Source organism: Lepus europaeus, chromosome 10 (genome assembly GCF_033115175.1).
Source record: "Lepus europaeus isolate LE1 chromosome 10, mLepTim1.pri, whole genome shotgun sequence".
NCBI lineage: Eukaryota > Metazoa > Chordata > Mammalia > Lagomorpha > Leporidae > Lepus > Lepus europaeus.
This window is the reverse complement of record NC_084836.1, coordinates 8,839,204-8,864,468: the sequence shown is the minus strand read 5'-3', so window position 1 is coordinate 8,864,468 and position 25,265 is coordinate 8,839,204. Positions and strand designations below refer to the sequence as shown.

Sequence of the window (25,265 nt, the reverse complement as noted above, 5' to 3'; positions counted from 1 at the left end):
CCTTGGGGAGGGGCAACTTCGGTCGGTCGTGGGGGCGGGGCTCCGGCCGGTCTCCCTGGGCTGAGTTGACCCTCCTTATGCTGGGAGGAATGGGACACGGCCGGCCCGGAGAAGGGGGCACCCCTTATTGGGCAGCTGCTCCAATTGTGCCAACATGCCCCCTTGACACCCCCTCCAGGGTTCAGGACCAGGTCTGGCCCTGTCCCTGACGTGGGGCTGTCCTGCAGAGAATCTGCCCGGAAGACCCCCTCCTGCTCTCACCTCCGCCTTGGGCTGTGGGGGTGTCTGGCCTTCCACAGCTCGGTCGTTGGATACGACCTTTGAAGCCCGGTGACTCACGGGGAGCAGCATTCAGTGAGTGAGCGAGCTGGAACCAAACACCAGTTCCCACTCTGCTGCAGGGTTCCAGCCACGGTTTTCACGGGACGGTGGGACAGGGACTTGGAGAGGTGGCGGAGGGCTGCCCTGGTCTGGGAGCCAGCTCTCTGCAAGGGAGAGGAGAAGCAAAGGGACCAAGAAAGTGATACAGACGGAAAAGAGGGAGGGAACTGGCCTGGCCACCCTGGGCTCTCCCTGCAACCAGGGTGCTCTGGAGCTGGCTAGCCAAAGAGAAGGGAAGAGGGAGGTGACCGTGTGGCAGGTGGAGGTGAGGAGGCAGAGCCTGTGGTCCTGCTGTCTGGTGTGAGTCCCTCGGTCCGTCCCTGCCCGCTATGGGGTGCGGCGACCGCTGCACGGATGGCCTTTCCCCTGCCCCCCCCCCCACTGTATACACCTGCCCCCCCACTGGTTATTTATTGCACGAATCTAAGTTATTCTCCCCAGCCAGAGCCCAAACTCCCGCTCCTGGGGAAAGTGGCACATGGCCCTGAGCTGGGATTTATATTTTATACCTGCAAATAAATCACAATATTTTATCTAATATTTAGGGAAAGCTGGATGGCAACAACACACAAAAAAAGTATTTAAAAAAAAAAGCCACCATTGCCCGGCCCGCAGATCTTATTTATTTTCTGACTTACAGTGAGCATTCTGTATTTTGTAGACTTCCTGAATAAAGTCCTCTTTTTCCACAGAGATGTGTTCGCGTGTGAGTGGGGGGCCTAGGATGGGCCGGTTCTCAGCCCCCCGGGGACCCTCCGGCAGGTGGGAGGGTGAGGCCCCATCTCTGGCTTGCGCACGGTGGCGCGGGGTGGCATGGAAGCGGGAACAGGCCAGGGCCGCGCTGACTTACAAGGCGCCCTGGGGAAGGCCAGGACGAGGCAATCTAGGGTTCAGGTCCCTGGGTGTCCCCTCAGCGAGTACAGCCCCTCCCAGAGCAGAACTCCTGGGCTCCTGGAGTCATCCTCCCAGCAAAGCAGAACTATGTCCACGTCCTAGGAGGGGCAGGCTCCCTCATTGCAGCCCCGGCCTTGCCCTCGGCCCGCTCGCCAGTGTCAGCCCTACCTGCCGGCCCCTCTGGGGCGTCATGGCACTGGCGTCTGAATTCAGCAGCCCCGAGCCGTGGAACCTAGGGCACCCACTTGGCTTCTTGCAGCCTCACCGGATCCACCCCAGGGCATGGGTGGGGAAGGCACTGGGCGCCCAGGCTGTGAGCAGGACTGGGGGGAGGGTGGGTTCTGGAAAAGCACTGGGGGGGGGGGGGGTAGGGGCGGGCTAGGAACTTCCCCCACCCACGCCGCATTCCTGAGCTCCCGTCAGCTGTGGGCCAGGTCCCAGGAAGGCCTGCATGGCCAGGCACCCCGCGTCCCAGGGTGGAGGATGGGCACAGGGGAGGAGGAAGAGCCTGGCCGCAGGGGCCCTTGTAGGGAGGCGGAGGGGCCCCTGGTGGCCAGGCGGCTGGGGAGAGGCCATGTGACAAGCCCCCACCCCCTGCCCATGGCACACAGGGAGGGAGAGGGCTTCCGGCCACCCTGCCCCACACAGGCCAGCACACGCAGGGGCTGGAAGCAGCGCAGCCGAGGCAGGAGGGTTTCGGTACAATCTATATTATCTCAGATATATATATATACTTCTTCCTCACTTTATCGGCTCGCTTCTGTCACGCATTTAAAATGTCACAGAGACCAAAATAGAGCGGCTTTCTGGTGGAGCTCAGGGCAGTCATACAACGAGATACAAAACTAGGGCTCTGTCTTCTCATACGTCATACAATTAATTTTCAAGTATTTTTTTATGTACAAAGAGCTACTCTATCTGGAAAAAATTAAAATAACAAAAGACAAGGTAGGTTATGCATCCTGGGAAGGAGATGGAGCAGTCGACACGCGTTCCCGTCCCCACGCTCCCCCACCCCACCCCACCCCACCCCCACGCCAGCAGGCACGGACAGGGGCAGGACCCAGCAACACACTTTGGCCTGGAAGGAGAAAGGAAAACAAGGAGGAGAAACAAGGGGCGGGGAGCCGGCCAGGGCCGCCCACCGACAGGCGGCCGAGAGCTGGCGTCCAGAACTCCACACGTGGGCTCTGGGCTCTCCAGGGCAGGCCTGGAGATCTGCTGGGATGGATCCCCACCCCCACCCCCACCCCCACCCCCTGGCCCTCCCATTCTGGGAGTGACAGAAGATTCCTTGTGGAAGCCACAGGGCAGGGGCCCTCCTCACCCTCCCTACTTGGAGAGCCGGCTGCAGCCCGAACCCAGTGCTCTCCAGGTGTCAAATGCCAGCGCACTGTGCCCACGTGAGCCTGCGAGCCTGCGTGGCGGCGTGAGGCTCCTCCTACAAGGGGCCCATCTAGGCCGGGCCTGCCTGAGGGCCGTGGCCCAGGGAAGCGCCAGGGGTCTGGGGATAGAGGGGGGTAGGGAGGGGGTGAGGCCCGTCCAAGGGTGCCTGGCCCGGCACTGCAGGGTCCTCTGAGTGCCAGCAGCAGGGATGCCCCCAGAGCAGACTGGGGCGGACAGCGAGCGTTCATAGGTGACTAAGGCACAGAAGAGATGGCCGGGGGCCACATGAGGCAGAGCGCCAGGCCCTGTGCAGACAGGAACCCGGGAGAGGAGTTGGGGACATCTCCTCCCACCTCCCAGCGCCCCTGCATGGACTCCCTCCCACCCTCACCCCGGAAACTGGCCTGAAACGTGGAGACTCAGACCTGTCCCCTGAAACCGGAGGGAGAAGCGCCAGGGAGAGCGGGACCGGCAGAGACTCCTGCTCCACCAGGAAGAGGGCTGGGAGGCCGGCCCGGGGCAGCCGGAAGCAAGGGCTCCACACCCATCAAGAGGAAGGACCCCATGTCAGCAAGCCGCGGGCAGGGTGCGGCCACGTCAGGCCACCCAGCAGGGCTCTTCCTGAGCACCCTGCCCGGGTGGGGCGGTGGCACGTGGTGTCTGGCTTGCACCCTTGCAGCATGCCAGGCAGGCTGGGCCAGGAGGGGCCCATGGTGTCCACGTGCCCTCCTCCTGCCCGGGGCAAGGCGAATCTAGCATCAGACAGAGGGGAGCGGGAGACGGGAGCAGGCCTGGAAGCCCCAGGCCAGGGTATTGCACGGTGCGAGGGGTGGGCTGGGCCTGCCGACCTCAGCAGGAATCTGGGCAGGGGGAGGGTGGAAGGCCACAGCCGCTGGTCCCCGAGCGCATCTGGCCCAGTCCCGCGAGGCCCCCACAAGAGCGGAGGCCCGTGTCCTCTGCCCCTGGCCTGGGCGAGCGTAGCCTGTTCTCGGGGCACCCGGCGTCTGGCTGCTCCTCAGGAAGCGATATGTGAGTTTCTGGTCCAATAAATAAAGGCCAGGCCCAAGCCGTGCCGGCCGCCCCCGGGCCCCGGCCGAGCCGCCCGCGCTAGAACTCGTCATCGGAGCTGAGCAGGAGCGTCTTCTCATTGTCACGGGCGCCGCTCAGGCTGTGGGAGCGGGAGAGGCCGTGGGCGCCGCCACGCCAGGTGGGCCCGGGCTCCAGCGTGGACTGCTGCGTGTACTGCTGGTAGGCGGGCGAGAAGTTGTGGATGGCGTCCTGCACGATGTCGTGCGGGTTCATGGTCTCCTTGAGGCTGCTGGAGATGCTCTTCATGGGGGCGCAGCGGCCTGCAGGGCGGGGGGCGGCGTGAGGGGTCAGGCAGCGGCTCAGCCCCGGGGCCCTGAGCCCGGGCCAGACCCCACCCTGAGGCCGTCCTTCAACCAAACCTCCCGAGAAGGGGCAGGTAAGGGAGCAAGTCCTTTGGCTGGGGAACAGAGCAGCCAGGGGGCCTGCGAGGAGGCAGAGACACGACACCCTCGGGAGGCCAGGCCGGGCTCAGGGCCGGAACACAGTCATGTGTGCTGGGAGCGCCCAGGTTCTGCCGACGCCCCGCCCAGGCCCCTCCCATGAGGACAGAGCCCAGGTGGGAAACCCTCCCTGATCCGCTCCTCCACGCTGCCTCTCCGAGGGGAGAACGGCCCGGGCCACAGTGCCAGCACACGAGCGAGGAGCCCAGCGCTGGACCCCAGGACTTTTGGACTTAACCAAGGAGCTCTCTCCACCCTCTCCTTCCCGCCATGGAAGCATCGCTAATGTCCCTGCTACCCCGTTACACGCACTGTGCCCCAGAACTGAGCAGGGTGGATTCCAGAACAATGAGACCAGGATGGAAGCAGGCAAGCTCTACCGACGGTGCTGGGGCAGGCACGTGTGCTGGGCACGCCCACCCGCAGGTGCCCGTGGGAAGGAGATGGGACACAGGAGGAGCTACGGACAGAGGCGTGACAGTGACCAGAACTGACGTGCAGGACAGACGTGCAGACCAAGAGTGGGACCTACCGTAAGGGCCGTATGTCGGCACTGCCCGCGGCCAAACCCGGGGCAAATGTGGGGCAAGGGGGCGGGGAGAGAAGCCGGAGAGATAGAGAAGACAAGAGACAGCTGAGTGACCGTGGCGCCCACACCCTCCCCTCCCAACCCCAGACCCCGCCAGGCACCCAGGGCATCCGCTGTCCTCTGTGACCTGAGGGGATGGGCGCTCAGCAAGGCCCCTCCCAAGAGCTCACACAGGGAGGGGACACAGGCTGGTGGGGCTCCCCTCTGTGTCTAAGGCACGACACCCGACCCCAACTTCTCTCCAAGCGTGGCTGCAGCTACCTCAGCTTTACAAAGCTCACGACACTTTACAGACCAGGAAAATGAGGCTCGGGCCTGGGTTAGCAGGCGGGCAACTGGCCTGGCCACACGTAGTCGGAGGCAGGCAAGGGGGAGGGCGGCCCGCGAGGCCGGGCTGTAGTGCCGGGGCGGCAGCGTGGGGAGTCAGCCCGGGCCAGCACAGCCCCACAGTGCACAAACGGATCCCTGTCATGGCCCGCCTGCTCCTTGGGGGGCCTCCAGCTCCAGGCCCCAGGCCCCAGGTGAAATCCCCATGGCACAGGCTCTGCCAGGCCAGGTGCCAGGGCCTTGCGGTCAGGAGTGGGTGGGTGTTTGCTGGGTCCTTCCCAGTGGGGGCCTGGTGGGCACAGGGCGGTGTGCAGTCAGAGAGAAAGTGACTGAGAGCCCCCGGACAGCAGGTGTTTGGGAAAACAAGGTCCCAGTGGGCCTCGCCCCCGGGGGCAGGAACCAGGGAGAGAAGAGGGAGTGGGGCAGGGAGCCCTATGGCCACCCAGGAGCCGTGTCCTGTCACACTGCCACTGAGGCCCAAGGTGGCCACGCTGGCAGGACCTGGGGAGGCCGCAGCTGGATTCTGGGGCCACGGTGTCCGACAGGAGGTGTCCCTCCCAGCAGCCCTGCATGCCGTGCTGGGTACAGTGGCTACAGACCTGCCAGCCCCTTCCCCGGCCTCCCAGAGCTCGCCCTCCCTGCAGGGGCAGCCCTCGGCCCTTGGCCTTCGGCCCTCGGCCCACGGCCCACAGCGGCTTCTCCAGGCGGCGCCAGGCAGGTCCCAGCCGCGGGCCTCTGAGGGTGGGGCTGGGGGGCACAGCTTTACGAGCTCGCCAGGGCACTTCCACGTTCAGCTCTGCCCAGCAGACCAGCAGGAGAGGCGGCCGCCATTTGAGCCTGCCTGCGAACTCATCAGGTCTCTCGTCTGTTTTCAGAACTTCAGAGACGGGATCAGGGGCCCGGACGGATCACCATGCTCTGGGGGGCCCCTGGGGGACCTGCGTGGCCACCAGAGTCCCCGCCTGCCTTTCTTCCTCCTGGGCTCCACATTCAGATCTACTGCAGGAGATCAGTGGGCTTAGCTCCCAGGACAGATCGGCAGTGCTGGTGGCAAGGGCGTGCGTGGGTCCCTCCTGGCCTTGTCCCCCAGGCCCCAGGGGCGCCCTCTAACGTGTAAATGGGGAACCCCACGACTGACCCGGCAACTCCTCCAGGAAGGAGGCTGGAGGCAGGAGGGCCCCGGGCGGGGACCCCAGCTCTCACCTTGAGCGTCCAGCCTCTTGTCAGCGTAGACCTTGTAGGTGAAGGCGTGGCGCAGGGCCAGGGCCGCGAAGAACATCTCCACGCAGATGATGAAGTCCTGGTAGCCGGCGGCCACGGTGCCCTCGCCCACCGACACGCGGGCCGAGTGGATCTTGGGGATGGCCCCGCACTTCTCCAGGATGGCCAGCAGCATGCCTGCGTGGGGAGGCACGGCGTGGCCCCAGCTCCTCGTCGGCCACCCGGACCGGGGTCACCAATTACCCAGGAAGAGGCCCTGCCCGGGTCCCCTGGGAGCTCCTGGGAAAGGCCCCCCAGGGCCCAGGCTCCCCACCCCGGCCAGCGCCCAGCGCCCCAAGGCCCCCCGAGCTCCTGGCCGGGAGCCTCCAGCAGGGCCTTACCTTGCCAGAAGGAGAGGAAGATGACAGACTTGACCATGAAGAACTTGAGGACGGGGCTGTAGGGGCTCAGCAGCTCCCGGGTGGCGAAGTAGAAGAGGAAGAGCGCGTAGAGGGCCAGGCTGACGGAGATGTTGTAGATGATGGTCACGTAGAGGTAGCCGCTGGTGACGCTGCAGAACGGGGCAGGCTTGGCTGGGGCAGCCCCACCCCAGGCAGAGTGCCCCCCCCTCCCGCCCTGCCTGTGTGCAGCCCAGAGCTCAACGAGCTGCTGAGGGGCGGCGACAGGCGACCGGGAGACAGCACCTGCAGGGGTGCCCCAGGACAGAGCTGTGCTTGCGGCTGTCCCAGCTCGGGGGCCACTCCTGGTGGGGGCCAGCAGGGAGGCCACAGGCCGGTGGGTGGCGCCAGACTGCCCTGTTGCCTCAGGCTTGGCTGGGTTGCCTGCCCCTCTGAGCCCCGTGTCCAGGCAAGGCTGTCGTGTGCACCCCAGGAGGAGGGTGCGAGGTGCCCGCACAGGGCCAGCACTTGTGCCGACCTCCGGATGACGCGGGTACAGCTCACAGAGCCGAGTGGCTCCCGGCCCCAGCAGTGGTCCCTGGGATTTTGTGGCCTGCTCCCCAGAGCCACCGAACATGGCTGCAGCCGAGGGCTTGCTCGCTTGCGCACTGGCAGTGGGGCTAAGGACAAGGGTGGCCACTAGCAGGCCTGGGATCAGAGGCACAGCGAGGCCTGTGCATCCTTAACGCTCAGAAGGGCACGGCCGTGGGACCTGCCTGGCAGCCCCCCTCCCTCAGCCAGAGCACGGCCCACACACCCCGAGGGGGGACCCGCTGCTTACTCAAAGTCCCCGTCCCGGTACTTGCCGAAGGCCTGGAGGACCACGGTGCTGACGGCCATGAGAGGCTTCACCACACAGAACTGCAGGGTGGCCTGTTCGGGGAGAGAAGAAGGCGCAGCTCAGAATGAGCACCACACCTGAGCCCGGGCCAGACGCTGGGGATGACGCTGGGGATGGGAGAAGGCGCCACGGCCTGCCCCACAGGGACTGCTGTCTGCAGGGGAGGCAGCCTCTGGGAGACCAGGCCAAGGCCAGGCAGTCGGAAAGACCAACCACACCTGCTGGATGGGCCAGGAGACAGAAGGCTCCTGGGGGAGGGACATCAGCCACGTGTCCGAGACACGGGGATGGTGGAGCAAGCAACCCACACAAAGACCCAGAGGCAGAGGGGACGAAAGCCAGGGGCTGAGTGCTGGGGAGGGGGCTGGGAGATGGCAGGCTGGGTCCTGGGAGCCTCAATGCCGGTGCCACAGGGAATGGGGGAGTGGGATGGGTGAGGGCCCCCTTCCATCCAGAATGGCCTGTTTCCTGGGGGTCTCACTGAGGTGGGGATGGGGAGGGTCTACAGCAGCACAAAGTGCACAGCTCTGGTTTTGTTTGTTTTTTTTTTTTTTGACAGGCAGAGTGGACAGTGATGAGAGAGAGAGAGACAGAGAGAAAGGGCTTCCTTTGCCGTTGGTTCACCCTCCAATGGCCGCTGCGGCCGGCGCGTTGTGGCCAGCGCACCGCACTGATCCGAAGCCAGGAGCCAGGTGCTTTTCCTGGTCTCCCATGCGGGTGCAGGGCCCAAGCACTTGGGCCATCCTCCACTGCCTTCCCGGGCCATAGCAGAGAGCTGGACAGGAAGAGGGGCAACCGGGACAGAATCTGGCACCCCGACCGGGACTAGAACCCAGGGTGCCGGCACCGCAGGCGGAGGATTAGCCTGTTGAGCTGTGGCGCCGGCCAACTCTGGGGTTTTGAAAGCTCAGCTTGGCTGCTACTGGCCGTGTGGCCCAGGCCGTCATCCGGGCTCTGAGCAGCAGCCTCCCCAGCAGAAGGGCTCTCACCAGTGCCCTGTCCCGGGGTCTCTGCGGAGGGGAGGCAGAGTAGACAGCACAGCCTCCGTGTGGAGGTCCCCACCCCTGTGCTCTCAGGACAGGCTCTGCCATCTTACCTAGCTTTCCACAACCCCCACAGCGCCCACAACACCTCCAGGGTTACCTGTCTGAAAGCAAGTAAAGCAAGCCAGGAGGCCCCTTCGGAGGAGGTGGGCAGAGCTGGGCGCCAGTCAGCCAGGCTTGAGGGAGCCTGGCTCGTTCCAGATCAAGCAAGCAGCCAGGGCAGGGAAAGCGACCTGCGGAGTCCCCCGGTCCGCCCCAGCGGGGATGTGGCTGGGGCCAGAGGCGGGGTGCTGCTGCCAGGAAGCCACACAGAGCCCCCTGGCCCCGTCACCCAGCCGGGAGGAAGCGGGACCAGCACATACGAGGAAAAGGGAAGTGCGGACGCCTCCGAGCCTGGTGAGGCAGGCGCTTCCCTGGGTGCTCACAAGGGCCGCTGACGCAGGTTCCAGCGCCATCGCCCACAGCACACACAGGGAGACTGAGGCACGGAGAAGCTGCAGTGCAGAGTCCGCCCTGGGCCGAGTCATCACCCGGCCCACCCAGCCCCCACCTGGTCTCAGAGGGCCTGCCCTAGCCAGACCGGACACCAAGACCAGCAGGGCCTTCAAACACGTGCCAGGCCCAGTTCCTTCCCAGACCTTCTTGCTGGGCTGCAATTGTGGGGCTGGCTGCTGTTAACGAGCGCCCCACAAGACCCAGACACGGGGCCCTGGCCCCAAGGACACCTGTGCCTGCCTGGGGCTCTGGGGCGATGCAGGGACTCCTCCGACCCTGTGCCAAGGGGCGGAGGCCCTTCTCTTTCCTCTATCACAAAACCTCCCCCCCACACACACACACAAACACACACACACACATATATAGCAGAGCCTGCAGGCGCACAGGGCTGGGGAGTAATTCACCTGAAACACACACACACACACACAGGGCTGGGGAGTAATTCACCAGACACACACACACACACACACAGGCTGGGGAGTAATTCACCTGACACACACACACACAGGGCTGGGGAGTAATTCACCTGACACACACACACACACACAGGGCTGGGGAGTAATTCACCAGACACACACACACTCACACACACACAGGCTGGGGAGTAATTCACCTGACACACACACACACAGGGCTGGGGAGTAATTCACCTGACACACACACACACACACAGGGCTGGGGAGTAATTCACCAGACACACACACACACACACACAGGCTGGGGAGTAATTCACCTGACACACACACACACAGGCTGGGGAGTAATTCACCTGACACACACACACACAGGGCTGGGGAGTAATTCACCAGACACACACACACTCACACACACACAGGCTGGGGAGTAATTCACCTGACACACACACACACAGGGCTGGGGAGTAATTCACCTGACACACACACACACACAGGGTTGGGGAGTAATTCACCAGACACACACACACACACACACAGGCTGGGGAGTAATTCACCTGACACACACACACACACAGGCTGGGGAGTAATTCACCTGACACACACACACACACACAGGGCTGGGGAGTAATTCACCAGACACACACACACTCACACACACACAGGCTGGGGAGTAATTCACCTGACACACACACACACAGGGCTGGGGAGTAATTCACCTGACACACACACACACACACAGGGCTGGGGAGTAATTCACCAGACACACACACACACACACACAGGGCTGGGGAGTAATTCACCTGACACACACACACACACACAGGCTGGGGAGTAATTCACCTGACACACACACACACACACAGGGCTGGGGAGTAATTCACCAGACACACACACACTCACACACACACAGGCTGGGGAGTAATTCACCTGACACACACACACACAGGGCTGGGGAGTAATTCACCTGACACACACACACACACACAGGGCTGGGGAGTAATTCACCAGACACACACACACACACACACAGGGCTGGGGAGTAATTCACCTGACACACACACACACACACAGGGTTGGGGAGTAATTCACCTGATGCACACCCACACAGACACACACACAGATGGGGAGTAATTCACCAGACACACACACACACACGCCTGGGAGTAATTCACCTGACACACACACACACACAGGGCTGGGGAGTAATTCACCTGACACACACACACACACACAGGGCTGGGGAGTAATTCACCAGACACACACACACACACACACAGGGCTGGGGAGTAATTCACCTGACACACACACACACACACACAGGGTTGGGGAGTAATTCACCTGATGCACACCCACACAGACACACACACACAGATGGGGAGTAATTCACCAGACACACACACACACACGCCTGGGAGTAATTCACCAGACACACACACACACACACACAGGGCTGGGGAGTAATTCACCTGACACACACACACACACAGGGCTGGGGAGTAATTCACCAGACACACACACACACACACAGGCTGGGGAGTAATTCACCTGACACACACACACACAGGGCTGGGGAGTAATTCACCTGACACACACACACACACACAGGGCTGGGGAGTAATTCACCTGACACACACACACACACAGGGCTGGGGAGTAATTCACCTCACACACACACACAGGGCTGGGGAGTAATTCACCTGACACACACACACACACAGGGCTGGGGAGTAATTCACCTGACACACACACACACACACAGGGCTGGGGAGTAATTCACCTCACACACACACACAGACACACACACAGATGGGGAGTAATTCACCAGACACACACACACACACGCCTGGGAGTAATTCACCAGACACACACACACACACACGCCTGGGAGTAATTCACCAGACACACACACACACAGATGGGGAGTAATTCACCAGACACACACACACACACACACACACCGGGGAGTAATTCACCAGAGACTGGTGATCAGACTACAACTTTGCAGACAACACAACCATGAAGCAAGGCAGTGACGCACAGCTCAGCCATCTGCTGACAATGACCCTGACTACCCCACCCTGGGCCCCAGGCACTTCTGACTCTGCCCCCGAGGTCCCAGTGGAGACACTCTGGATTTAGAACACCTTAGGGAAGGCTGTTCTGGATAGCAGGACTGCGGTCTGCAGGTCCAGGTCCAGGCTTTGTGGTGTGCCCAGGCCGCGGGACCCCACGGGGGAGGAAAGGTCAGCCCTCCCGCAAGTCACCATGACGGTGACTCGGTGACCGGCCGTGGGCATCCCTCCACCTTGTGACTGAGCTCTGGTGACGCAGGAGGGGCTGGCAGAGGCCCGTGGAGCCGCGGAGGAGACAGGCACCAGGCCGGGAAGACTGGGAGTGGCATGCTCAGACTACGGGCTCTGGGCCAGCACCGGCTAACCGCTTCGCATGACCTCATCTGTTCCTTACAACCACCCCAGCAGAGAAGTCTCCTCACTCCCACCTCACAGAGGAGGAAACCAACGCCCAGAGAAGCTGAGAGTGATCTGAGGTCACACAGTCCAATCAGACAGCCAGGCCCACCACACTCCTCCGGCAGGGCGGGGCTGCTGCAGGCCACAGGGAGGACAGCCATGGGAACCAGACGCTGCTGGACAGCCCCCAGGGAGACGCCGGAAGCGACCACGAGCATGGCCTGTTTGGTCACGTTTCTTTAATGCTGAGAGCTTCCCACCCTCCAGCCGCAGCTGGTGATGTTCCGGTAAGACTCTAGAATGTTCATGCTCGCCCATGTCAAAGTGAGCGAGAGTCTGGGACCAGCTCCTGCCCAATGTGCCACACCAGACGCTCCCAGGACCCCGACTGCCACCCATCCGAGCACGCCCTGGCCAACATGGTGCCTCCTTCACATCTTGGGGCGCGCATGCTGGGGGCTTGAAGTGCCTTGTGAGAAATAGGAATTCTACAAGTGGGGCCCAGAGTGGCCAGCAGCAGAGTCTATCCCCCAAAGGCTTACGACCCCAGCCCCCAGCCCCCAGCCTGCTCTCCCTCCCGGCCTGCAGACGCACCTGCTTGCAGAACCGCAGGAATCCGATGGAGTAAGTTTTTCCCCAGAGGCAGCAGGTGCCGTACATGCAGCTGGACCTGAAAGAGACAAACACAGCAAAAGAGGGTGGTGAGGTAGCAGCCAAGACCCCGGGAAGGTGGGGCTGGGGAAGGCTGCCTTCTCTCCCACCCAGGCCCACCAGGCACAGATGGGAGCAGCCTTTAAACCCATGGCCGTGGCCAAGAAGGGGTGCAGCAGAGCGGCTGCCCATGCAGTAGGCTGCCCTGGCCCTGGGCTAGCAAACCCTATCTATCAGAAAGCACTCACTATAAAAACTGGGGATAAGTAGACCAACAAAAAGGCATGAGGGGCCGGCACCGTGGCTTAGCAGGCTAATCCTCCGCCTTGCGGCGCCGGCACACCGAGTTCTAGTCCCGGTTGGGGCGCCGGATTCTATCCTGGTTGCCCCTCTTCCAGGCCAGCTCTCTGCTATGGCCCGGGAAGGCAGTGGAGGATGGCCCAAGTCCTTGGGCCCTGCACCCACGTGGGAGACCAGGAGAAGCACCTGGCTCCTGGCTTCGGATCAGCGAGATGCACCGGCCGCAGCGGCCATTGAAGGGTGAACCAACGGCAAAAAGGAAGACTGTTCTCTCTGTCTCTCTCTCTCACTATCCACTCTGCCTGTCAAAAAAAAAAAAAAAAAAAAAAAAAAGAAGGCACGAGGGAGACAGGAAGGGACAGAGCGGGGAGTCAGACTCTCACAGGAGTCAGTGAATGGCCCAGCTCAGGACGTGTGGGAGGAGCCCAGCAGGCCCGGGTCGTGGGCAGTGTCCAGCTGGTGCCAGGACCGCTCACGTGCAGGGGCTGCGGGGACTTCATACTCACTCGATGGGCTTCCCTCTGATCTCCGACATGATGGAACTTTCTCCCCCGAGGTATTCATAGCACAGGCTCAGGAAATTGTAGATGACCAAGGCTGTGAAGAGGGTGTTGAGAAAACCACTCCCATCAGCAAGTGGAGTTCCAAACAGCAGTGAAAGTGAGAGCCAGCCATGGCGGCAGGGGGGCATCGGGAGTGCCTTCCTAGGGCTGTGGAGGGCAGCTGACCCACAGAAAACGCAGTGAACATCCATCTGAAGTTCAGAGCTAGGATGCATGGCTTCATTGGTGGGGATATTGGGACTGTGTGGGGAAGCCCCGCTCTCAGGGGACACAAACAGGGGGGCTTGGGAGGCCCGGCAGGGGGCATGTCCTGGGGTGAATGCGCTCGTCTGATGGTGATGGTAACACATTCCCCGGGGGGGTCCCAGGAGAAATTCTGAGCAAGAATGAGAGCAGAACCTTCACCCGCCCGACACCCCTGGCGGTCCCTGGTGTGGGCGCAGCCCAGGAGAGGTGCACAGAACACAACACAAATGGCTGAGGGAGCTCGGCCAGCTCGCTCTGACCCTGGGCACGGCTCAACGTCCCCGCCGGCAGTTTGTGTGAAGGTTGCTGTCAACACAGCAACGCGGGGGCCAAGCCTGCTGCCAAAGCGCGCAGCCGCACCAGGATCCAGGGAGGAGGAGAGAGCGCAGACAGGAGCGAGAGGGCAACTAAGGAGAACATGGGAGCGGAGCAGGTGTCAAGGACGCGGGAACGAGGGGCGCGTCCGCGGAGGAGCAAGGCCAGAGGCAGGCCAAGCCGCCACTTTGGGACGCCCACATCCCTCATGGGAGTGCCTGGTTTGAGTTCCGGCTCCTCTGCTTCTGACCCATGGTTCTGGGAGGCAGGAGATAATCAATAGCTCAAATAGCTGGGCCCCTGCCACCCAAGTGGGAGACCCAAGTGGAGTTCCAGGCTCCTCCTGCCTTTGGCCCGGCTCAGCCCTGGCTGTTGCGGGCATCTGGGGAGTGAACCAGCAGACAGAAGATCGATCTCTCTCTAATAAAATGCAAATGCATAATCCAAAGCCAGCAGCAGCAGGGAGGCCTGAGGGCTCCCCGCACCTGGTCTGACCCCTGCAGCACGGTCCTTCCGGGCTCCCTGGCGCGGCTCCGTCTGACACCCGAGGCTCCAGGGGGTGCCTGGCCCCTGCAGCACGAGTGCTGCCCTGGTCCTCAGAGCAGGTTCTTTACCCATCTGCACGTTGTGCTTCCAAGTCCCACGGCCTGGGGTGCCCCTCTCGTGGCACTCCGTGGGCCCTCTGACCCCAGCTCGATGCCGCCCACCCAGACGTCTCTGGGGACCACCGTGGCATCCGCGCTCTCTCGCCCCTGGACTTCGAGTAGCAGGTGCTTTCCAGGACTTCTCGCTGAGGGGCATGAGCACCCACGGGCCTCCCGGGGAGCCCACTCTCTCCTTGCAATGCAGCCACACGCACCGGGCAGGCCACAAGCACTTACTTGATGCAAACCGCGGCACAGAAACTGTTGGGACACACTTTTAGGCAAAAGCTGGCCGTAACAATCAGCAAAGAGCTGTATTTGGGGTCGTTTTTGCCACTCACAGTGGCTCTGTTAAGGCTCAAGTCTCCTGCCATCTCCAGGCAGCACCCCACGTGGACACGGCCCCAGCACTCAGCGGCCGCACTGTGGCTGTCCGTTCACAGCAGAGGGTTTGCGACGCGGCTCTGCCACCAGCTGGTGGTAAGACCTGCCCGACAGGTGACTGAGGGTTCCGTCTGTGTGCAGAGCACTCAGAGGCACTGAGCGGCGGCTGTCACGGCCCCTGGGCATCTGCCTGCCCTCCTGGGCCCACGCGCCCCTGGCTGCTCAGGACATCTGGTGACAGCAGGAGCACCGCTGATTTCCAGGGCGCTCTTCACTGACTGGAACTTTGGGGCAGGGGGAAAGAGGGGTGAGCTCGAGCCAAACCTGTTGTCACTGAAAACCTTTGTCCCAAGCCACACAGGGTCAAGCAGAACGGATGTGTCCACTCGAGGCTGGGAGAGAGGCTCTGCAGAGGGGGGACCTGGGACCACGATGGAAGTGACATTCTGTGACATCTGACACGGGCAGAAAATGCTGCTCCTCTGGCTCCTCTTCCCTTGAACTTCTCACCTTGGACCCAACCTCCACGCCATGAGGAAGCACAGGGCCACTGGGGAGATGACGCGGAGCGGGCTGAGGCCCCCGGCTGACAGATCAACTGCCAGACACCCAAGTGAGCCTCAGGTGACCCCTGCCCCAGACACCACGGCGTGGGGACGTGCTCCCGGGAGGCCTGGGCAAATTCCTCACCTCCAGGACCCGTGAACAAGATCGGCTGTACACGGTGCTGGCTCTGGCCATGTGCTTCCACACTCAGCCGCTGGGGAGGCTCCGGGTCATGCCAGGCCCCACCCCCCTCGGCACGGTGGCATCTTCTTTCGCCCACCCCCACGTCCACTCCTGCACCACTGGTCTCCTCCAACTGGCTGATCCTTCCAGGCCAGGGGCAGAAGGCAGGACTCAGGAGCCCTGGGCCCCAGAGCCAGACTGCCTGCCCGTGGCCCCACCCCCTACAAGGCAAACATCCCAGGGGTCCGTGCCTCAGTTTCCACATATACAAGCGGGGGATAACTCTTAGAGGAGCGTGTGAAGTGGAGGATGAGGCGCAGTCCACACGTGCTGCTGTTGGTCCTCTGGACCGTAAACTCCAGGCAGGGAGGAGCTGAGTCCACCCCAGGGACAACCAGAGGTCCCTGCTCGTACAGTCGCTCAGATGAACCCTGAAGAACCAGGCAGGCGTGAGCCCCACACGGGGTGAGGCTGCTGGGGCGGGCGGCCTGCTCCGCTGCTGGAGCTCTTCCTGTCCAGGGCCAGCAGAGACAAAACCTGCAGAGAAGCTGGGGCCGGAGTGCCGGTGTGTGTGGACCTGGGGAGCCGCAGGTCAGCGCCCCTCCCAGGCCCCAGGAAGCTCCGGCGCCTGAGCCGCACCCCTTCCTGCATCTGGGCGTGCGTCAGCACACTCCAGAGTGACGCGGGCGACTGCCTGGCCACCTCCTGCTCTGCATTCAACTGTCAGAATCATCAAATTTCATCTGTCGCTCGGTCCACCACTCTTGACCTTTTCAAGGTGCTCTGGGGCCAGGCGGTCTGGAGAAGAGCAATCTGCTGACGGTTCCCTTTCAAGACGCCCTGGTGAGTCAGTGCCGCCTCACTCCCTCTCCTTGGACGTTTCTCAACCAGCCCAAACCTGGGCCCACGGCCGCTGGAGCAGCAGGCTGCCTCCCAGGGAACGGCAGAACCGCGCACAGCACCACACCCAGCATCCCAGCAAACAACCTGCACCCCGGAAACAAGCACAAAGACGTGAGGGCAGAGACGCCGAGAGGCCGCGACGCAGTGGGCAGCGAGGAGCCGGCCAGTGGCCTGGCCGCCCTCTGACCACGGCAGTCCCATCCCACGGAGGCTTCGCGATGGGCTCCCCTTCCTCCTCCACAGTGTCTCCAGCCTGGAGCTGCCGGGGCAGGAAGTTGGGGCACAGAGCCCCCTCTACTAGCCTCTGGGCTGGGGTGCCCAGGAAGCAACAGCATGGCCCCAGGGGAGGGGGCGTGCTAAGTGCCCTGCAGCCGTTTCTGCCATCAGCCCCGGGGCAGCAGGCGGACACTGTCCATCCCTCTGTCCATCACCTAGGGCTGCCTCGCACTGCGTGGAGGGCCGAGCGGGACATGGTGGGGCCGCTGCTTCTCCTGGAACCCTGGTTGGCCCCCGTGAGAGTAGGCTGCTGTTAGAATTCCTCTGGCTCCTGTCTCGTCCCGTGATGGTTCATGCAGTCGCAACACCAGGATGCTGTCGGCCACAAGGCCTTCACCAGGGGCGGAGTCGGGGCGCCGCAGTCTTGGGCTTTTGGCCTCCGAAGCTGAGAGCAAAGGACGCCTTTTTTCCTGATGAAGGACTGAGCCTCAGGGAACGGACGGAGACACACACCTGGGACAGAAGTCTCTGCTCTGTGCACGCAGGGGCCTCAGAACACTGCTTCGCCCCTTCTCGGGGGCTTGTGGTCATCACGGCCAAGGACGGCCACAATGCGCTCCAGTCAGGGGGCAGGGCACCTGCCTGGCACGGGCGCCCACCCCCAGCTCCCACAGGGCCGTTCTCTTCCCTCGGGCTTCCCCGTCCTCTGCTGATTCTGCCGGTTCCTGATTCCTGCCACCCCCAATGCTGTTTCTGCTCTCTTCCTTCCACTGGCTTCTCCCGGGTATTTCTTTACACAGATGTCGATCCGATCAAGCAGCGGTAGTCCTTGGCCTCACCCATCAGAGCCAGGCCTCTGGCTGGGCCCTCGGCCGGGTTCACCCCGGCTGTGCCTCCTCTGCCAGGAAGTTCGAGTTCACCACGCTCTGCCACGGGCCAACGCAGCACCACTCTCCGGCGCTTCCTGCACGTGTGGCAAATCTCTCTCCCCAGCGAGCGCGCCTGCTTTTCCAGGTCCACGCCTGCCCTGCGCTCTCTCCGTGCCTGGCACAGCATGTCCCCAGCACTCAGTAACAGCCTCTCCCGTGACTGCTGCACAGCCCACTCAGGCCGTCCTTCGCACTTGTGAAATGGGGGTGAGAATTCGTACTCCACAGACCACTGGGAGGTAGAATGAGCCGACAGTGATGAGAAACAGGAGAAAAGAACCGTGGGTGACAACCACGCATCCGTAACCACACAGCGGCAGCTGTCTCCACCTCGGAACCCGGGGCCCCTGCGCCTCCCCTCACAGCCCCAAGGCTGCCCCAGAATCCTCTGTGGGCTACCCCCACCCCAGCCACAGTCCAACACTGACTCATACTGGGGCCCACCCGGGCCCTGGGCTGGCCGAGTCACTTCTCCATGATCCCACGGTGCCAGGATGGACACACACCCATCTCCACCTTCCCTGCCCCTCCCCCCCGAGATGTCCCTGAAATGAGACTGAGTGGGGGGAGGCTGTCTTGCAAACACTCAAGGATGAGGAGACAGCAGTGGGCAACGAGGAGACAGCCGAAGCTTTGGACAGGGTCGGGTGTGGTCTGTGCCACGAGACCTCAGGAAGCCTCAGCCCCAGAGCTGCCAGGCAGCGGGGAGGCCTGGAGGCCGCCGCGCGGGGGGCTGCACATGCTGACAGCACAAGCAGAAAGCGCAAAGCCAAGTATGAGCGCGCAGGGCGAGACGCCCCTCGTCCCGTCTCCCACTCTGCACCTACGACCCAGCCTGTCCAGTTCCCTCTTCCAGGCAGCAGAGGGGAAGAGTTCCCTCTGGGGAATCAGGCCCAGATCCCGAAAGCCATCCCGTGGCACCTGTGCCCGCTGCCGCACACAAAGCGCTCCGTCCCCCGAGCGGCAGGCCTGGCAACACAAGCCTGATTCTAAGTAGTGCAAGTCACCGAGGACGGACATCTGAGGATCAAAGACCAAGGTAAACGAATGACAGGGATTCAGGAGATGGAGGCTATGCAGGGAACAGAAAAAATCTGCAATTAACATCTCCAGAGAGAGAAGAGTCCTCCGTCCCAGACCAAACACAAAGGGCCACACAATAAAACCAGGGCGGGCATCCGGCCCAGCGGCTGAGATACCTGCACCGTGTTAGACTATCGGGGTTTGTTTCCGGGCCCTGGCCCTTCAATCCCAGGTTCCTGCTAATGCTGACCCTGGAGGAGCAGGTGAGATGGCTCAAGTGGTCAGGCCCCAGCCACGCCTGTGGGAGACCTGGATTCCAGCTCCCAGGACTGATTCCCTGCCCAGCCCAGCCCGCTGTGGACAAGATGTATTTATTTATTTCAAAGTCTGAGTTAGAAAGAGCGAGCGAGCGAGCTAGAGAGCGCTCTTCCATCCACTCCCAGGGGGCTACAATGGCCAGGACGGAGCCAGGCCAAAGCCAGGAGCTTTTTCTGGGTCTCCCACATGGGTGGCAGTGGTCCAAGCACTTGGGTCATCTTCCACTGCTTTTTCCAGGCCGTAGCAGAGAGCTGGATCAGAAATGGAGCATTCAGGACACAAACCGACACCCACATGGGATGCAGCATCGCAGGCAGCAGCTTTACTCCCTGTAGCACAACGCTGGCTCCTCATTTCTCAAATTTAAAATACATACATATGCAGATACAATTAAGCATGTATATGTGTGTATGTATATATATATGAATATATACATATGAATGAATGGGGCAGAGCTACGAACACTTCACTGATGAAGGAAATATTCAATAGCAAAATTAAAGCTTTTAAAACAAAAACAACAATAACAACCAAGAAAAGCTCCCAGAAAGCAGAACAAAAAAAGAGCTGGGAAAGCTACAGAAAATGCAAAGCTCAATCCAGAAACGCAATATCCCATTAACAGGTATCCGGAAAGGGAGGATGGATATGAGCAGAGGGGAAGAAATTATTAAAGAACATTCTGGAAATTCAACCAGAGCCTCAGGACGGGAGTTTCCATGGGGAAGTGCTTGCCAGGCCGCCCAGCACAAGGACGACCCCACTGCCGTGGGACTGAGGCAGGTTCCACATGGAGGCGTGAGGGGGCCCGGCCCATCGAACTTCCCAAAACTGCACCAGGAGCTGCAGCGTGAACACGCCTCCGAATCCCGGGCAGAACGGTTCTGAACTGGAACTGAACTCCCCCCAGCGCCGATCACAGGAAGAGACACGGGCAGGGTTAACAGGGAACCAACTCCCAGGCACCCCCTTTCTCAGGAAGCTCCCGGAAGACATCCTCGAGCCCAGCGGAGCCGGCAAACAAGCAACGGTCGTTGGGCAACAGGTGGTGTAGGCGGCAAGCCAACTTCCGAGTGATGGTTAACGACAAGCCAGGCGACAGCTGGGCAGTGGAGGCCTTGCCAGCGAGTGGGCCAGGCTGGGCAGGAAGAGAAGGACTCGGAGCGAAGGAATGGCAAGGGACAGAGAAAACCAAGTAAAAAGGCAAGACGGGGAGGACCACGGCAGAACAGCAAGTCCTACAAGGAAAGGAAGTGCAGTCTGGGGACCCCGTACGCCTCGGCTCTGCGGCATTTAGCCAGACAAGAAAAGCCCTGAACTGGAAGAGGAAAAACGAACACACGATCACACTGGAGAGATGAGGGAAAGGCGTGCGTGAGGATGTGTGCGCGCACTGTGTGCAGCGTGTGCAGGCCAGGGGTAAGATCCCTCACTCTGGCCGTCTAGAACAAAGCCACTGGGGTCCACCACACAAAACGGGGAGACAATCAAGAGGCCACAAGAGAAGCATATTTTCAGGTTGTTCTTGCAAGAAGCAGTCGGAGGAGCTGAAAAGCACAGGGAACCTGGGCGTGGGACGACGCGCAGCAGTTTCCCGTTTCAGCCGTGCACAGGCCACTGCTTCTTAATGAAAGTAGCATCTTAGTGCTTTAGTTTTCAAGCAGAATTTTGTTCTTAAAAATCCTGCTGTGCAGTGCGGGTCCTGAGCCTGCCCTCGGCATGGGCTGCGTCTGAAACAGGAGCCCCCAGCCCGCCCCAGGGCTTGTGGTGGGAGGGGGAACAGGAAGGGCCCGGGGCTCCTGGGGCACCCCGTCACCCACAGCACTCTCCATAGCAGAAGGGTGGGAGGTGCGGGAAGGGATGGGCAGGGGCCAAGAGCTGGTGCCCGGGGCTGCCCGATCTCCGCGGCAGCTGTGCGCTGTTTGTAAACTCCTGGCAGAGGCCAGGGAGGGACAACTGTGTTGCTAGGAGACATGCTTCTCAGGACCCTCACTGGGGTGGGAGGCAGGTCGGAGGGGCAGAGGCTGGACAAAGACACTTCTGCAGCAGGGGCCCCTGCCAGCCATCTGCTGCCACCTCTGGGGCACGGAGGCAGGTGGGCAGAGGGTCCCGGGATGTGGCCCTGTCCTCAGGGCCCAGGAGAAGGGTGCCTGCCCTATCCCGGCCCACACAGGAGGGGCCACCCTCCGCTGGAACAGTGTTTTGTTTCTGAAGGAGCCAGGGGAGCAGAGGTCGCTCCCAGGCAACCCCGTGAAGCCGGCAGCCGAGGGAGGAGGACTGTCAGCCCCAGGCTGCACTGGCTGTCCCAGCCCTACCAGCCCCCAGAGGCTTCCAGGAACACCAGACCCCAGAGCACCGGGCAGGCCCTGGGCAGGCCCCCACACGACCCCAGTATTCCCACCTCAAGACCCCACAGGGACCCCATGTGGAAGAATGCAAGGTACACAGCAGGGGGTTGATAAAGCAGCTCGTTCAAAAAGTGTGACGTGGGCTTGGCACTGTGGCACAGCAGGTTAAGCCACCACTTGCAATGCTGGCCCCATATCAGAGTGCGGGTTTGAATCCTGGCTTTTCCACTCGGACCCAGCTCCCTGCGAATGTACCTGGGAAGGCAGCAGAGGATGGCCCAAGCGCTTGGGACCCTGCGCCCATGTGGGAGACTCACATGGAGCTCTTGACTCCTGGTTTCAGCCTGGCCCACCTCTGGCTATTGTAACCATTTGGGGAATGAACCAGTGGAGGGAAAATCTCTCTCTGTCTCTCTCTCTCTTTACCTCTCTCCCTTCTCCCAACCCCCATCACTGTGCCTTTCAAATAAATCAGAGTTACACAGAGAAGGGGAGGCAGAGAGAGAGAGAGAGAGAGAGAGAGAGAGAGAGAGAGAGAGGTCCTCCATTTGCTGGTTCACTCCCCAGTTGGCCACAATGGCTAGAGCTGCACCAATCCAAAGCCAGGAGCCAGGAGCTTCTTCCAGGTCTCCCAAGTGGGTGCAAGGGCCCAAGGACTTGGGCCATCTTCTACTGCTTTCCCAGGCCATAGCAGAGAGCTGGATGGGAAGTGGAGCAGCCGGGTCTCAAACCGGTGCCCATATGGGATGCTGGCACTTCAGGGCAGGGTGTTAACACGTTGCACCACAGCGCTGGCTTCAAAATCTTTTTTAAAAATTATGAAGTAAGGGGCCAGCGCTGTGGCGTAGCGGGTAAGGCTGCCACCTGCTGTGCTAGCTTCCCATATGGGCACCAGTTCAAGTCTCGGCTGCTCCACTTCCAGTCCAGCTCTCTGCTGTGGCCTGAGAAAGCAGTAGAAGATAGCCCAAGACCTTGGGTCCCTGCACACATGTGGGAGTCCCGGAAGAAGCTTCTGGCTTCTGGCTTCGGATCGGCACAGCTCTGGCCATTGCAGCCAAATTGGGGAGTGAACCAGCGGGTGGCAGACCTCTCTCTCTCTCTCCCTCTCTCTCTCTCCCTCTGCCTCTCCTCTCTCTGTAACTCTGACTTTCAAATAAATAAATAAATCTTTAAAAAAGAAATTATGGGCCGGTGCTGCAGCTTAACAGGCTAATCCTCCGCCTGCGGCGCCAGCACACCAGGTTCTAGTCCCAGTCGGGGCGCCGGATTCTGTCCCGGTTGCCCCTCTTCCAGGCCAGCTCTCTACTGTGGCCCAGGAGTGCAGTGGAGGATGGCCCAAGTCCTTGGGCCCTGCACCCCATGGGAGACCAGGAAAAAGCACCTGGCTCCTGCCTTTGGATCAGCGCGGTGCACCAGCCGCAGCGCCCCGGCCGCGGCGGCCATTGGAGGGTGAACCAACGGCAAAGGAAGACCTTTCTCTCTGTCTCTCTCTCTCTCTCACTGTCCACTCTGCCTGTCAAAAAAAAAAAAAAAAGAAAGAAAGAAAGAAAAGAAAAGAAAAGAAATTATGAAGTAAAATCCTCAATATGCCTGATTCTGTCTAGGCCTGGGCCCTAGGCCTGATCTACTCTCCAAGGCCTGTCAAGAGCCCTGCAAACCGTGCGTGGCCCAGGACGTAGGCAAGGTGCTAGGAGAGAACAGGACAGGGAGGGCCTCTTCCGAGGCGCGGACCTGGGGGGAGGCTGGAGGTGGAGAGGCAGTGGCCAGGCACAGGGCAGGCAGAGAGCTTTGCAGGCACCGGGGAAACCGCACACGCCAGGGTTTGGAGGTCAGGAAACGCTGTCGTGCTTCAGCCAGAAGGGAGGGTGTGGGGAGCCGAGGGGGCCCCTGATAAGCACCTCTACTTCCTCAGCAAATTCCAAGGCACCTCCTGTGCCCCCACGGGTCCTCAGGGATGCACAGGCCCAACGTGGGACTGGAAAAGACTCCAGGACTGGAGCGACACACACGCTGCACCCCGACATCCACAGAGCCCAGGGGCAGGCGCAGCCCTCCCGGGTCAGGGAAGCAGACAGCTGCTCACCAGATCCGAAACCAGCAGTGGGCACGGGACGGAAAACTGCCGGCACCGAGGAGGGCAGGCGTCAGAGCACACACCGCTTACTTTCTTGATTTTTAAAAATGTTTATTTAAGCAGAGAGATAACTCCCACCCACTAGTGTACTCCCCACATGTCTGCAACAACCAGGACTGGGCCAGGCCAAAGCCAGGGGCTGGGGCTTCCACCCCGTCTCCCACGTGGATGGCCTGACTGACAGGAGCTGGATCTGGAATCCAGAGCCGAGAGCTGACCCCAGGCCCTGGGACGTGGGACAAGGGCATCTCAAGGGGTGTCTTAACCACCATGACAAACACCCCCTCAGAGCAGGGATCTCAAGTTCAGTGTCTGTCACCAGCGGGCCCGGGCATGGGCCTGTGACCAGTCCTGGAGCCCCTGGCCTCTCCTCACCAGCGGGCCTGGGCACGGGCCTGTGACCGGTCCTGGAGCCCCTGGCCTCTCCTCACCAGCGGGCCTGGGCACGGGCCTGTGACCGGTCCTGGAGCCCCTGGCCTCTCCTCACCAGCGGGCCTGTGACCGGTCCTGGAGCCCCTGGCCTCTCCTCACCAGCGGGCCTGTGACCGGTCCTGGAGCCCCCGGCCCCTCCCTCCTCACCAGCAGGCCTGGGCACGGGCCCATGACCGGTCCTGGAGCCCCTGGCCTCTCCCTCCTCACCAGCGGGCCTGGGCACGGGCCTGTGACCGGTCCTGGAGCCCCCGGCCCCTCCCTCCTCACCAGCGGGCCTGGGCACGGGCCCATGACCGGTCCTGGAGCCCCCGGCCCCTCCCTCCTCACCAGAAGGCCTGGGCACGGGCCCATGACCGGTCCTGGAGCCCCCGGCCCCTCCCTCCTCACCAGAAGGCCTGGGTACGGGCCCATGACCGGTCCTGGAGCCCCCGGTCCCTCCCTCCTCACCAGCGGGCCTGGGCACGGGCCTGTGACCGGTCCTCGAGCCCCCGGCCCCTCCCTCCTCACCAGCGGGCCTGGGCACGGGCCCGTGACCGGTCCTGGAGCCCCTGGCCTCTCCCTCCTCACCAGCGGGCCTGGGCACGGGCCTGTGACCGGTCCTGGAGCCCCCGGCCCCTCCCTCCTCACCAGAAGGCCTGGGCACGGGCCTGTGACCGGTCCTGGAGCCCCCGGCCCCTCCCTCCTCACCAGCGGGCCTGGGCACGGGCCTGTGACCGGTCCTGGAGCCCCTGGCCTCTCCCTCCTCACCAGCGGGCCTGGGCACGGGCCTGTGACCGGTCCTGGAGCCCCTGGCCTCTCCCTCCTCACCAGCGGGCCTGGGCACGGGCCTGTGACCGGTCCTGGAGCCCCTGGCCTCTCCCTCCTCACCAGCAGGCCTGGGCACGGGCCCATGACCGGTCCTGGAGCCCCTGGCCTCTCCCTCCTCACCAGCGGGCCTGGGCACGGGCCTGTGACCGGTCCTGGAGCCCCTGGCCTCTCCCTCCTCACCAGCGGGCCTGGGCACGGGCCCGTGACCGGTCCTGGAGCCCCTGGCCTCTCCCTCCTCACCAGAAGGCCTGGGCACGGGCCTGTGACCGGTCCTCGAGCCCCCGGCCCCTCCC

The 25,265-nt window shown here is 62.1% G+C and overlaps 1 protein-coding gene across 1 annotated transcript in view; it reads right to left on the bottom strand.

Annotated features, from left to right (window-relative positions):
- Positions 1–2,531: 2,531 nt before the first annotated feature.
- Positions 2,532–25,265, bottom strand: part of TMEM184B (transmembrane protein 184B) — a 50,195-nt gene continuing 27,461 nt past the window's right edge. The window contains exons 4-9 of the mRNA XM_062202851.1: positions 13,488–13,578; positions 12,625–12,700; positions 7,546–7,637; positions 6,708–6,877; positions 6,310–6,504; positions 2,532–4,010 (exon numbers count right to left, since the gene is read on the bottom strand). Coding sequence (XP_062058835.1) covers positions 3,769–4,010; positions 6,310–6,504; positions 6,708–6,877; positions 7,546–7,637; positions 12,625–12,700; positions 13,488–13,578 — 866 coding nt within the window. The 3' untranslated portion in view covers positions 2,532–3,768. The remainder of the gene's footprint in view (positions 4,011–6,309; positions 6,505–6,707; positions 6,878–7,545; positions 7,638–12,624; positions 12,701–13,487; positions 13,579–25,265) is intronic.